General features: G+C 43.3%; 2 protein-coding genes across 5 annotated transcripts in view; one reads left to right on the forward strand and one right to left on the reverse strand.

Moving 5' to 3' along the window:
* Window positions 1-2,460: 2,460 nt before the first annotated feature.
* RPP38 (ribonuclease P/MRP subunit p38) lies at window positions 2,461-7,514 on the forward strand. Of its 2 annotated transcripts, XM_010998248.3 has the most exons (3): window positions 2,461-2,767; window positions 4,113-4,238; window positions 6,174-7,514. In XM_010998248.3, exon 3 carries the CDS (start codon window positions 6,184-6,186, stop codon window positions 7,024-7,026), a length of 843 nt encoding a protein of 280 aa, XP_010996550.2. In that variant the 5' UTR covers window positions 2,461-2,767; window positions 4,113-4,238; window positions 6,174-6,183; the 3' UTR covers window positions 7,027-7,514. The 2 variants fall into 2 exon arrangements, with proteins under 2 accessions (XP_010996550.2, XP_064335622.1); XM_064479552.1 differs by having other exon boundaries at window positions 2,461-4,238.
* A 1,335-nt stretch (window positions 7,515-8,849) lies between these two features.
* NMT2 (N-myristoyltransferase 2) overlaps window positions 8,850-12,048 on the reverse strand; it is a 55,683-nt gene continuing 52,484 nt past the window's right edge. For all 3 annotated transcript variants that reach the window (XM_031444576.2, XM_064479550.1, XM_064479551.1), the window contains 2 exons: window positions 10,484-10,621; window positions 8,850-10,288 (listed from right to left, as the gene is read on the reverse strand). In XM_031444576.2, the coding sequence (XP_031300436.2) occupies window positions 10,268-10,288; window positions 10,484-10,621 (159 nt within the window). In that variant the 3' untranslated portion in view covers window positions 8,850-10,267. The remainder of the gene's footprint in view (window positions 10,289-10,483; window positions 10,622-12,048) is intronic.

Genomic DNA, 12,048 nt, shown 5'->3' on the forward strand with positions numbered 1-12,048 from the left:
TTCATTTTAGTAAAACTCATATTGCTAGTCTTAGAACAGAAGCACTAAAATCATAGGGGCCACAGTTAATTTTTAGTAACCTAGTTCTTAATTCAGATCGTCACTGGATTCATCAGTTATATTTATTAAGCACTTTGTACATGCCAAGCATTTTAAGTAGATTATTTCTTCTAATCCTCAGAACACGTTCCTATTTTTATCACTTCATAGACAGGGTTAATTAGTTTGCTTTAGGGTCATGTGACTTGATAGTGATGAAGTTAGGATTTCAACCTTAGCTGGTCTTGCTCCAGAGGCATGAATACTGTGGCTGTGAATCTTCACAGGGCAAATATAAACGGAGATCACGATCAAGCTATAAATCTGAAACCTTAGGGGAACAAAAACTTACACATATTTCTTTCCCGCTGCTCTAGCATTTCAATCACATATGTTTCTATTTGTCTTACAGCTTAAAAGTGAGATTTGAGTCTACTTTATATTTTTTTGATATTAAAATATTTATTGGATTATTTTTTAAAAATAAGATTCACAAATATTTCATTCTTTTAAAATGATAAATAATTACCTTCCACTTTGAATAACTTCTCATCTTTTTAATCCAAAAGTTTTTACTGAGAACTTTAAAGATGTATTTGGTGGCACCACATAAAATGTGATTTATGCTTATCATTATTTAAACTTTGAAATGATACTTTATTAGTTCTTAAGTCAGTGTGGGTTCACTGAAGAAGGTTTGAGAGGCACTCTGTAGGACTAAGTCATTAGCCTGCAATTTTACAATAGATGAAGTACTATATTTTCATTACTTTGAAAAAAATTATGACTTTGCAATGACTCTTATACTTAACATTTTATTTAATCTCAGCTGTGCCACCATTAAACATGACTATTTGCATTGATCCTGTAAGAAGCCAGAAAAAAATCACTGGGCCCAGGTAATCTAACTCAGTATAAATCTAACAAAGATAGCCATAGTCAGCAATTTACCAAATCAAAGGCCAAAGTTAAGTTACATTCAAAACTGTGTCCATTTGAGAGTAATTAGCCTTAACTTTTAAAACATTATTTGAGGGGTGGGTGCTGAAGCTCTTTCAAGAGTTTATTAGATGGTACCTAATATTTTTCAAGGGTTGGATGATTTATGAAGTCTAAGCTATTATGAAACATAGCCAGCACTGTTGTTGTACCTACTGTCTTTCACTTGATTTGCCTTAGGGCATAGGGTTACAGCCTTTATCAGTGTTAGTAATAAAGGCTAGACCCCACCAAAGAGTTTGAGTACTTTATCAAAAAAACCACAAGACACGATCTTCTTGCCTTCCAATGCCCAAAATGCCCATCTTGTTACTAAAGAGTAAGGCAGCAGGCATGATAGAAAACAGGGCAAAGCTGAATTGAGAGGGTAAGTGACATTTCAAGAACAGAGGAATTTTGTTGGACATTGAGGGCTCGCTGCCCTCAAAATTCTTCATGATCTGAGACTACTCTAGAACTGCCATGTTTGCAGTTTATCATGATGATGGTTTGTCACTATTCTTTTTATGAAACAAAAGCCTGTTTTTACACTCAAAGTTGTTGTAAATTTGTCCTTTTTAATTTTTCTAATTGTGATTTAAAAAAAAATCACATTGTACTTTACCCTGTGTAACCTGTAACACTCTTTGCCCACACATAATAGTGTTTTGTTTCTTTCTATGGCCAGTCAGGTACTATGTAGGTGATGAAAATTGAAAATATAGAAACTAGATCAATGAATGGGAAACAAAACGAGCAGTGAAGAGATTGAGAAAAGGATGAAGATGTTCAGAAGTAAAAAAAGTGCTAAGTTAGACTGGAAAAGAAAAAGAAAGGGGCTGGGGAGGGAGAAGGCTCACTGAGTCAGAAACAACCTACGGTCTTGGTCTTTCAAGTTCTCACCAAGGGTAAATCAACAGATTCAGATCCCTCACCTTGAAAATGTTCTTCAGCCGTTTCACAATTGCCTACGACTTCCCAGCGACTCCGTAACCCATTAAAGTCTCCATTGGCTGGAGTAGCCACAGTGGACGTTTGGGGGAGTTTTCGGAACTGCTGGAGCAGGACTCAAGGAAGCCTTTACATTCCTCTTTCTAGGGGCTCACGGTCGCCTACAGTGTTCCCTCAATCCACTCTCCTATCCCCCACTCATCTTGATTTCCATCGGTGCCGGAGATTCGGCAGGGATTCGGTGATGGGGGCACTGGGTCGGGGTTTTGCGTCCGTCAGGCAAGTCAAAAACAACAGCGAGAGGGGCTTGGATTCTTGCAGGCGCTAAAAGGTAGAAACTGAGTTAAGAGGGAGCGGCGTGAGGCGAGACAACCAGCCTCCAGGCGGCTAACAGAGGCAGACTGGTCCCCAGACCCCGCCCCAGATAACAGAAAGCCGGTTATCCAGCAACGAGAGGTCTCGCGAGACAGATGTTGCGCCTGCGCACTGCCGGTGGAGGGTCTTGTCCGGAGCCTTCCTGTGCCGCCCGCTCATCCCCTCACTTTCCTCACCCCTCTCACTCCTCCCCCCAACCCTCCCCATCCCCGCTTCTAAACTTAGGGTTTTTAGAGATCGGGCCTCGCTCTGTCCCGACGCCCTGGTCCGACTCTCGCTTTTGGGAGTGAACCAACGCAGAAGGAGGAAACGAGAAGCTCTCTGAGCCTTTCCGCCTCGTCCCCCATCTGAAGGCGGGGCTGGAGAAGGCGCGGGCTCTGCGCACGCTCCGCGCGGCCCACGTGGAGCCTGTGCAGCGGCAATTGTGAGTGGGGGGGTTCGTGCCGGGGTCTGTTTTTCGGAGCGGTACCCCTGGAAGGATCGGGCCTGGATCTCGGCTGGGTGCGCGCCTGTGATCCCGCTGCCTGGGGCCGCTCCATCCGGATCTGTGTTATTTTCCTGCGTCCCAGCCTTGGCTCACGCTCCGCTGTCTGCCTGAATTGAGCGTATCTTGGATACGAGAAATATTCAGATAAAGCCCCACCCTGGCCTTTCTGTACTCCGCAGTCTAGAAATGGAGGTGGACAAGAAAATAACTGCAGTTGACTGTGCTAAATAGTAATGTAGGTAGACACTAGCTAGAGAGGTGGCAGACAGTAGGGAGGGTTTAACTCTGGGTCAGAAATGCAGCCACGGGAGATGGGCTGTCATCCCCTCGGCTACCGGATCCAGAACCCCGGAGTCCTCTCTAAGTCCTTCCTTTGCTTTACCACCAGTCGATCACTAAGTCGAGCAGCTTGTGTCTTTTAACTATTTCAACATCCCCTTTGCAGCGATTCTCGTGCAGGCCACCATCGTTTCTTACCAGGACGACTCCGGAGCCTCTTTGCTGGATCTACTCTTGGCAAAGGACCCCCTCCTGGCCCGAGTCCACAAAGATCTTTCTGTAATGCCTTTCTAACCATACCACTCCCTTTCTTTGAACGTTTCAGTCGCTTTCCACTGTAAGACTTGCAAGAGTCTCCACTATATGGACCTTTCCTGCCTTCCTCAATATCTCACCACTCTCTCTAGAATCTCTGCCCTGGTGACACTACATTATTTCCTTTAATGCTGTTCCCTGGGATGCTCTTCCTAATAGGCACTCCCTTTGATAGGTATTTTTCAGATGTAGGTTAAAAGGTCACTTCCTCCAGGAAGCCCTCCTGACCCCCTCCTGCTTAGGATCCTGTAGATCCCTGACCATAATGTGCATCACATCTTAACATTATTACCTACTGTAAGTCTTCCTCCTAGTTTCTAGGCCCAGTGAGTCCAGTGACTGTTTTTGCTTTAATTTGTAATCTTTCTGGCTTGGTGTGTCATGGATAATCTATCAATACTCGTTCAAGTAAGATAGGTGGTGATGGGGCTGAGGGCGCGAGTTTTCCAGGCAGAGGAAACCATGTATACATGTGTGTAAAGCCGTGGAGGAGAGGAACTGGGGCCCTCATTTGACGGTCTGGTCCAGTAGTGGGGCGTGGGGAGAAAGAAAGGCTTATGGGGAGATGGGGGACAGAGTGCGGAGGGCCTGGGATACCACCTTGATGAGTTTACACTTGACCTTGTGGGCAGTAGAGGCCTCCAAGGGCACCTCAGCAAGGCTTTGCTAATTTTCTCTTCCTCCAAAGCTGTTACTTATTCTACTTTGACTTTGGATTATATCCCGTGAGAGTCTGCTTATCTGAAGCCTTTGGCTCTTGTCGCCCTTACTGGATTCTGAAGACAGGAGGAGCTGAGGCCCAGAGCACTTCACTGTAAGTATTTATTCCATGTTCTTTGAATGCTGAGGCACATTAACTGGAGTTTGTAGTTTGGGGAGAGCTCTGTTAGAGCACCCTGATCGTTGGTCACTTCCTGACCACCTTCAGCCTGGTGCCAGCCTCTGCCATTCACTTCACTGGAACTGGATAAGCTGCCTCCTAATGCCTGAGCTGGAGGGGCGTGTGGAATGACAGGAATGGGGAGGGCTGCAGGGCAGGGCTGGGTGAAGGAAGCAGCTTAGGCAGATACCAGATTGCTAGCAGTGGGCAGCACTGACAAGGTCTGAGCTCTCACCCCAAGGAGCTGAATTTGGTTTTCTGTGCAAAGCTGATGTAGGAGGAACATCGGAGGCCAGTAGCGGTTAGACTGTTTCTCAGGCCCACCCAGTACGGAAAGGCCCTCTGTCCTACACTGGCGGTTCCCAGCCCCGGTGCTGTATCAGATTCACCTGGACACCTTTTACAAGAACAGGTGCCCTGCCATGTTCTCAGGGATTCCAAGTTAGTAGATCTGGGGTTAAGACCAAGCACCTACACATTTAAAAAAGTCACAGGTTATTTCTGAGGTGCAGCCAGGAGTGAAACAGCATCAGATTTGGATTTGGGAAACCAGTTGTGACTTGGGCAAGGTATTTAACCTGAATCTGTTTCCTCATCCACATGTCGGGCAGTTACACAGGAATCGTGGGAGGATCAGATACTTCATGGGGAAAGTGCCTCCTGCATTCTGACCCCCTCCACGGGGACACCTGCTCTTCAATATCAGCAGCCAGGCTCGTAGGTGGGAGTTAATTGAGGAGATTTCATTAATCCTGCCTGAAGCACTTTGGGGAGGGCAGGCATTGGTGGGAAGAATGATCTGGAAGGAGAAAATCTGGTTACCTGAAATGAGGGATAGTTCCAAACTCCAGTCTTCTCCAGAGCCGTTTTGTTTAACTTCCTTCAGTTTTGCAACATGCGTCCCTATAGCTCCCTACGGAGCCCAGGAAGAAAATGCAGGAGAAAATTGAGGGAAGAAAGAGGAATATACATTTGCCTCTGGGCAGGATAAACAGGATGTGCTCTCCAGAACAGTGGTTTATAACATTTCCCCAGTAAGGATTCTTCTTACTATTTTGCCTTAATGGGGTAGTATCTTTCAGTTTCATTACAAAATTCCCCTAGTTTTCATCACACATCCATCACCTTTCATCACACTGTCAGCTGGAGGAACAGCCAGCTCAGAATGACTGAGGGAAGGGGGAATCTGTATACTAGTGTTTTAGGAGGGATGTGTAAGAAACTTAGGGGTCCAGGGAGGGAGGGAGACTTACAGAAGGGCACAAAATGAAAGTATCATTTGAGTTTTTAGTCAAGTGTGTACATTACTGTTCCAATTCTTAAAAAAAAATCACACCTGATTAAATCCGAATGGCAGAGGCGTCCAGGGTGCTCACAGACTGTGTGCTGCGGGCTGGTGGAAGCAGAGATTCATGGAGGTGGATGTGGGCACTTGTTCAAGGCTGAACCCCAGTGTCTACAACCCCAAGTTGGAGGTGCTCGGTGAATATTTGCTGAATGGATGAATGGAAGCCTAACTAGAGAGCAATTTAGAAAATGGTAAAAAATCTTATCAGATTAATACTGTGGATCCTTAAGAAGATAATTCTGAACAAGTAGAAACCTGGAACACTTTTAATAAGTGAAATAAACAAATAGAATTTCACTGTGACTGCAGTAACACAAAACATTGAGAAATTGCCTGTATGTGAATGAAGACTTAAGGCCTAGGGGAAAAAATGGAGAAAATAAATGACCAAAGTAGATGTATGTCCTATATAAGCAGGCTTATGATAGCTTTTCAAGAATCAGAAAGAGTACAACCAAGATATTCTTAAGACGTGTGTTCCTAGTTAACACAAATCTTCCTTTGTCATTTTGCCTCTGAAGGATCTTCAGGATGGCCGCAGCCCCCCAAGCGTCAGGGAGGGGCTCTGTGCGGAAGACGAGACCTTTACCTGTGAAGACGTCACTCAACAACCCATACGTCACCTGCTGGGGTGCCCTGGAGAGAGAGGATATGCACTTCATACTACAGACGCTCGAAGACAGATTTAAATCTCTTGGGCTTCAGAAGATTGAGGACAAGAGGAGAAAGAAAAAGCAGTCCCCTTTGCAAAAACAGAGCGGAGACACATGGAGCATGGACATGGACACTGGTGAGGACTCGAAGGAGAAAAAGCTGGAAGATAACCAACAGGCCTCAGGGTGGACCCCTGCCCACATCAGGAAGCAGCTGGCAATTGGAGTCAATGAGGTCACCAGGGCTCTGGAAAGGAACGAGCTGCTCTTAGCCTTGGTGTGCAAGTCTGCCAAGCCTGCCATCATCACCGCACACCTGGTCCAGCTGAGTGTGAGCAGGACTGTCCCCGCCTGCCAGGTCCCCCGGCTCAGTGAGAGGATCGCTCCCGTCATTGGCCTCAAGTGCGTCCTGGCCCTGGGGTTCAGAAAAAACACCGCTGCCTTTGTTGAGGAGGTGAAGGCCATCATTCCCAGAGTCCCCAGCCTGAGAGTTCCTTGGCTTCCAGACAGACTTGAAGACCCCAAGGAGAACCCAGAGACTGAATCCTTGGAAAGCCAAGACAAAGAGATTTTGGAAACATCCTTTGAAGATCTCTCTAAACACAAGAGAAAGCTCGCCGACCATCAGGAGGCTGTCGTGTTACAACCCCTGAGAATAAAGAAACTGATTCCAAACCCCAACAAGATAAGGAAACCACCCAAAAGTAAAAAAACAACTTGAAAGTCATCTTGTGTAAACTTGTCACTTCATATATAGTTGTAAAACGACAGTTCGTAAAGAAGCCTTGAAATGAATAAAATGAGTTACTCTTACATGTATTCTTGGGACACTGTTTAGTACCACTTTAGTTCCACTAGAAGGAGTGGCTGTAGAACAGAGCTAAGACTGAGGCTTATATGCTGAGTGAGGACAACATTGAGGCCTATGAGTAACAAAACAAAGGTGTACTGAAAGAGATGCCCGTGCTTGTGTGAATTCACTTTTTAAAAGGCTAGTACAGTGCTTGTAAGCAAGGACATCTGTATCCTGCAACTCTTAACTTGTTCCTTTCCAGGAAGGAGTTTTTCTGTCACACTTGGAGAATGTGCCACAGTAAACCTGGTTCTGGTTGGTGGGGAAGATGAAACTGGACTGCATCAGTTTTAAAGGGAAAAGACTAAATGCCATGTGATACACTGTCTTCAGAAACAATACATTATTTTTTTTTACTTTTGTCAGTTTGCCTTTCTTTGTAGGTAGGCTAAGGACGGGCTTGGGAGAAAGGTTAATGTTTACAGGAAATGCCAAATGAGGTATTTTTGACTAGTTAGACTTCATCCCTTTACATGGTTAACTTACTCCCTTGAAACTTTAACATATGTAAATAGTATGATGGTAACTGGGTGAAATGAGGCAGGAGGAGGAGAAAAAAAAAAATCCCTGAGGAGCTTGGATGCTCAGAGACGGGCCTGCCACGATAGGGGTCCTTCGTGTTGGGAAGTAGAGCATAATCAATGCTCTGTTAAAGTGCCTGCAGTTTACAGAGTGTGCTTGGAAAAGGCACTTTCTGTGATTTATGAAGAAGATACTGGATCGCCAAGCGTTATTTTCAGCCTATATTCTGGTTGATCTATGGATTACGTCACCTCCATTCATTTAAATTTACTGAATACCACTTTGACCAAAAAAAGTGGGGTGGGGGGCGAAGGATAGCTGGTAGCATTTCCACTACGGACAGAGGACGCAGGATGGCGTGTTTTCCTGAACCTGTAAAACACTATATATTGCCTTGAAATTTAGTTCTCACAGCTACTTTATTAACACAAGCAGCTTTACTGATTTTCTGTTTTAAAATGTTCATTGGCAAAGTGCTTAAAAGGTAAAGAGGCTTCACAGAGAAGCAAATGAGCTAGTCGTTTCTTAATCACTGTATTTAAAAATGAGTAAAAGAGGGTGAACTCTGTGACAGGAATTATGTAAGTGAGTAAGGAACAGCCCCAGTTTCATCATGAGGTGAACCCGTGGCAGAATCTGAGGGGCAATCCTGCAGTTGCTGGAAAACCTGCAGCTTATGAAACCGCTATGAAAATGAGTGAACGTAATTCCCAGCCAGAGCCTTGATTCCAGATATAATGAAAATCTCGTTTACTTAATTTCAGACTTTCAGTGGAATGGTTCACTTTTGCTCCTGGAGCCATCCTCCCTGTGTTAGGAAGAAAGTGGCAATGCAGTTGGGTTGGAATCATCCTATAGACAAGTCTCCCCTTGGGTCTTCCAGAAGGGAACAGCGCTGTCCTAACTGATGGGTGACTTTGGGGCCCGCACGCCCTCCCTCCCTGAAGGTCCCGGGAAACCAGTGCTGTGGGTCAGTGCCTTCAGGACGCAGGCAGGCCGCACAGAGTGGCTTTCGGCTCCTTAGTGGAAACCAGGGGAGACGCGTGTTTCTTCCGCAAAGGCCCAGGCTGTACACATGTTAGGCCTTGTGGTCCACGGTCCCTGCTGGGACAGTGCCACTCTGCCTTCTGTGGTGTGAAGCAGGCAACACATAAATGATTGGAAGTGGCTGTGTTCCCATAAAACTTTATTTGTGGATGCTGAAATCTGAATTTCCTACAATTTTCATGTCATAAAACGTTACTCATTTGATTTTTTTTCTCCTCAACCATTCAGAAATGTGAAGACCATTCTTAGCTGGTAGGCCGTACAAAAAAGGGTGATGGCTGGCTTTAGCTCATGGGCCATAGTGCGAGGTCCTGCCGGGCAGAGGGGATGACTGGTTTCCTTTGATTACTTGTCACATGAAGGAAGGGCATCGTGTTGTCTAAGGTAGTGAGATTATCTGGACTGAACGGCCTAGGCACTAATGCAGTAAAGGCAGGAAGAAGTATTTACTCTGTGGTGTCGGAGTTGAGGCCAGTTTACGTGGCCTCATCCAGCATCTTTTCCCCCTTGGGTTACTGGCAATATATACATATCTCTGTACACTGAGAGACATGGTTTTTCAAATCCTAGATAAAAACATCATCAGTAACAAAATTATGATACTTATTTACAAATAAGACATCTTTCTATCGCATGACAGCTTTTATGATAAATTAGAGTCAGCATAAAGGAGTATGTGCAATTCTGCATAAGTAATAACATTCCGACCACCACTGTCCTGATAGCGCTGACGGATCCCACTGGGCGTGTCTTCTGACTTGAGAGCTTTTATTTTCTTTTCCTCACATCTCCTGGCTGTTGCTGAGAAGCAGCAAAAGTCCGTGCAGGACCAGAAAAGTCTAATTCATCATGGGTGCATACTCAGCTCAGAGCCTTGCTTTTCAACCGACCTGTTGGAGAGGAAAGCACACATCTGTGTGTTTACTGATTTGGCAACTTCGCTCCTTGAGAAACACATAGTCACCAGTCCATTTCTATCTCACTCTTGAACATCCACCGCTCATCACTGAGTCACAGAGGTGCTGGTTCCACAGACATTCCCGATGAGGTCACGTGAGGTCATGTAAGTAGACACTTTCCGAATGGCTGCTTTATTCTGCTCCGTGGACCAACAGACCAACACTTAATAAACAGAAAGGCCGCAGTTTATCTCCACACGAGGGCAGAGATCGCCTTACGTTATTCTGTGACTACTGTTCAGTCCACAGACCAGCAGTCCCGTTTCTAGAGAGTGGAAAAAATAGCTTCTCTTCACCAAGAGACAATGGAAGGTTGAAAATGACAGGAACGTGCTCTTTGTGCCCTCCTTTCATCTCCCACAAATGGGTAAACAGTGAAAGAAAAGGGTGAGTGTTGATGTCCTAGCTAGGAATGCTTTCTGCTGGTCGCGAAGGGATGCTTTTTCACCTTTTCTGTTACTGACTACTTCGATTTCACTTCTGTTGTGCTTTTATTCTTCTTTGGAATGACAGTTCTAGGAATCACGAACTAGAATATTTATGAGTGATGATGTTAGAGTTCTCGAAATAGAAATATCCATCTATTGTAATACAAGCCCAACCTAAAGGGAGGGAAGAAATGGAATAGTATGAACAAGTCAGCAAGAAAAGTTAAATTATAATGTCGTACAATAGACCTGTAATTTTAGAAAGCTACTAAAAAAAAAAGTCTCAACAATCTGAAGAGAAGCAAGCATGGGGTTTTCTAAGTAAATTTATCAAGTCTACAAAGGGTTTATGATAAGAACTTCACGTACCTTTTCGGACTCTGTTCCTGGACATCTCCAATTGTACAAGTAATACTGTAAATTGCCATCTCCTATGCCAAACTTGAGTTTTTCCAAAAATGTCTTATTTTCCATCAAATCTAGTGCATTGAATACATCAAATCCTTTCTGCCAATGTAAAAAAATTTAAAAAATTAAAGTACCAAAGGATTAGTGTTTTCTATATTATATATTTCAGTATCTCACCTAATTTCCCTACTAACCAGCTTGAATGTGCATTTATAATAAGGTTTAATGTCTGTAGTATATCGTATAAATTAGGAATTCGGTTCAAAACTATCTTATTAAATGAGTAGCAAGCAGTGAATCTGATGGAGTCAGCAAGATTATCCAGAAATGCTGAATCAAAAAATACCACAGGATGGCTAACACTAACAAAAAATAATCTATTAAGATTTCAGAAAATACTTTGTCCCTGTTTTCAAAGGAAACAGTTGCCTGGATGACCCCATTACCAGAACTGTTATTGGCTTCTAAGTTCCGACTTACCTGAACCTACAGCCAAGAAGCCAAACCTGCAAAGACTGTAAATCATGTATTTGCCTTGGGCTGATGCTGAGGAATAAATTTAGTACCACTTTAATAATAAAAATAGAATTTTAAAATGTTAGATAATACTATCCAAAATGTGATATAGATGAAGCACCTTCATGTCTTTCTCAGGGTTTTTACCTTAAAATACCTTATTACTGGCCTTTTCGGGAAGTCACTGAAAATGAGCTATAAGATCAAAGAATCAAAGGAGAATGCTGATTCTGGGATCCACATATAACAGATTAAGAAAAAAGTTTCCAATGATCAAATACTAGAGGAATACAAGGAAGACAATTAATGCGTTGTGTACAACAATTGATGTGTTGCTCTCAATTTCTCATGAACAATATATTCTCATTCAGTAATTACATCAAAATGTCCTTGTCAGCTGATTTCAATTTCTTCTTAAAGGAAAATGTTTATTTGTAGCAAGAATTTAACAATTATCCTAACTACTACACTGAGATAATAGAAAGATAATGGAAATATATAATAAGGTATATTTTGAGTTTAATTCTTTTCATTTTAAGTCCTTTAATAATATAATTTTAATAATTAAATTTCTTTAATTTTAAAATTCAGAGACTAGCTGAATGAAGAAAACTATCGTTGCGAATGATTCACTGCAACACAAACAGCCCTATTTTCCCCATCCAGTCAGATCTCGTTTTATTGCGCATCACAGATAACTGTGGTGGTGGTGGTTTTTTTAAACACACTGGAGGTCTGTGGCAGCCCTGCACTGAACAAGCCTATCAGAGCCATTTTCCAACAGCATTTGCTCACTACATGTCTCTGTGTTCTATTTTGGTAATTCTTGTAGTACTTCAAACCTTTCATTATTATGTTTGCTATGGTGATCTGTCATCTCTGATGTTACGACTACAACTTGCTGAAGGCTCAGATGATGGTCAGCATTTTTTAGCAATAAAATATTTTAAATTAAGGTATGTACATTGTTTACGTGTGCCGCACATGTAAAGACTACATTGCAGTGTAAA

This window comes from Camelus dromedarius, chromosome 26 (genome assembly GCF_036321535.1).
Source record: "Camelus dromedarius isolate mCamDro1 chromosome 26, mCamDro1.pat, whole genome shotgun sequence".
Lineage (NCBI taxonomy): Eukaryota > Metazoa > Chordata > Mammalia > Artiodactyla > Camelidae > Camelus > Camelus dromedarius.

Excerpts from the sequence above, each read along its gene's own strand:
- RPP38 (XM_064479552.1), top strand. The coding sequence starts at position 6,184 with ATGGCCGCAGCCCCCCAAGCGTCAGGGAGGGGCTCTGTGCGGAAGACG.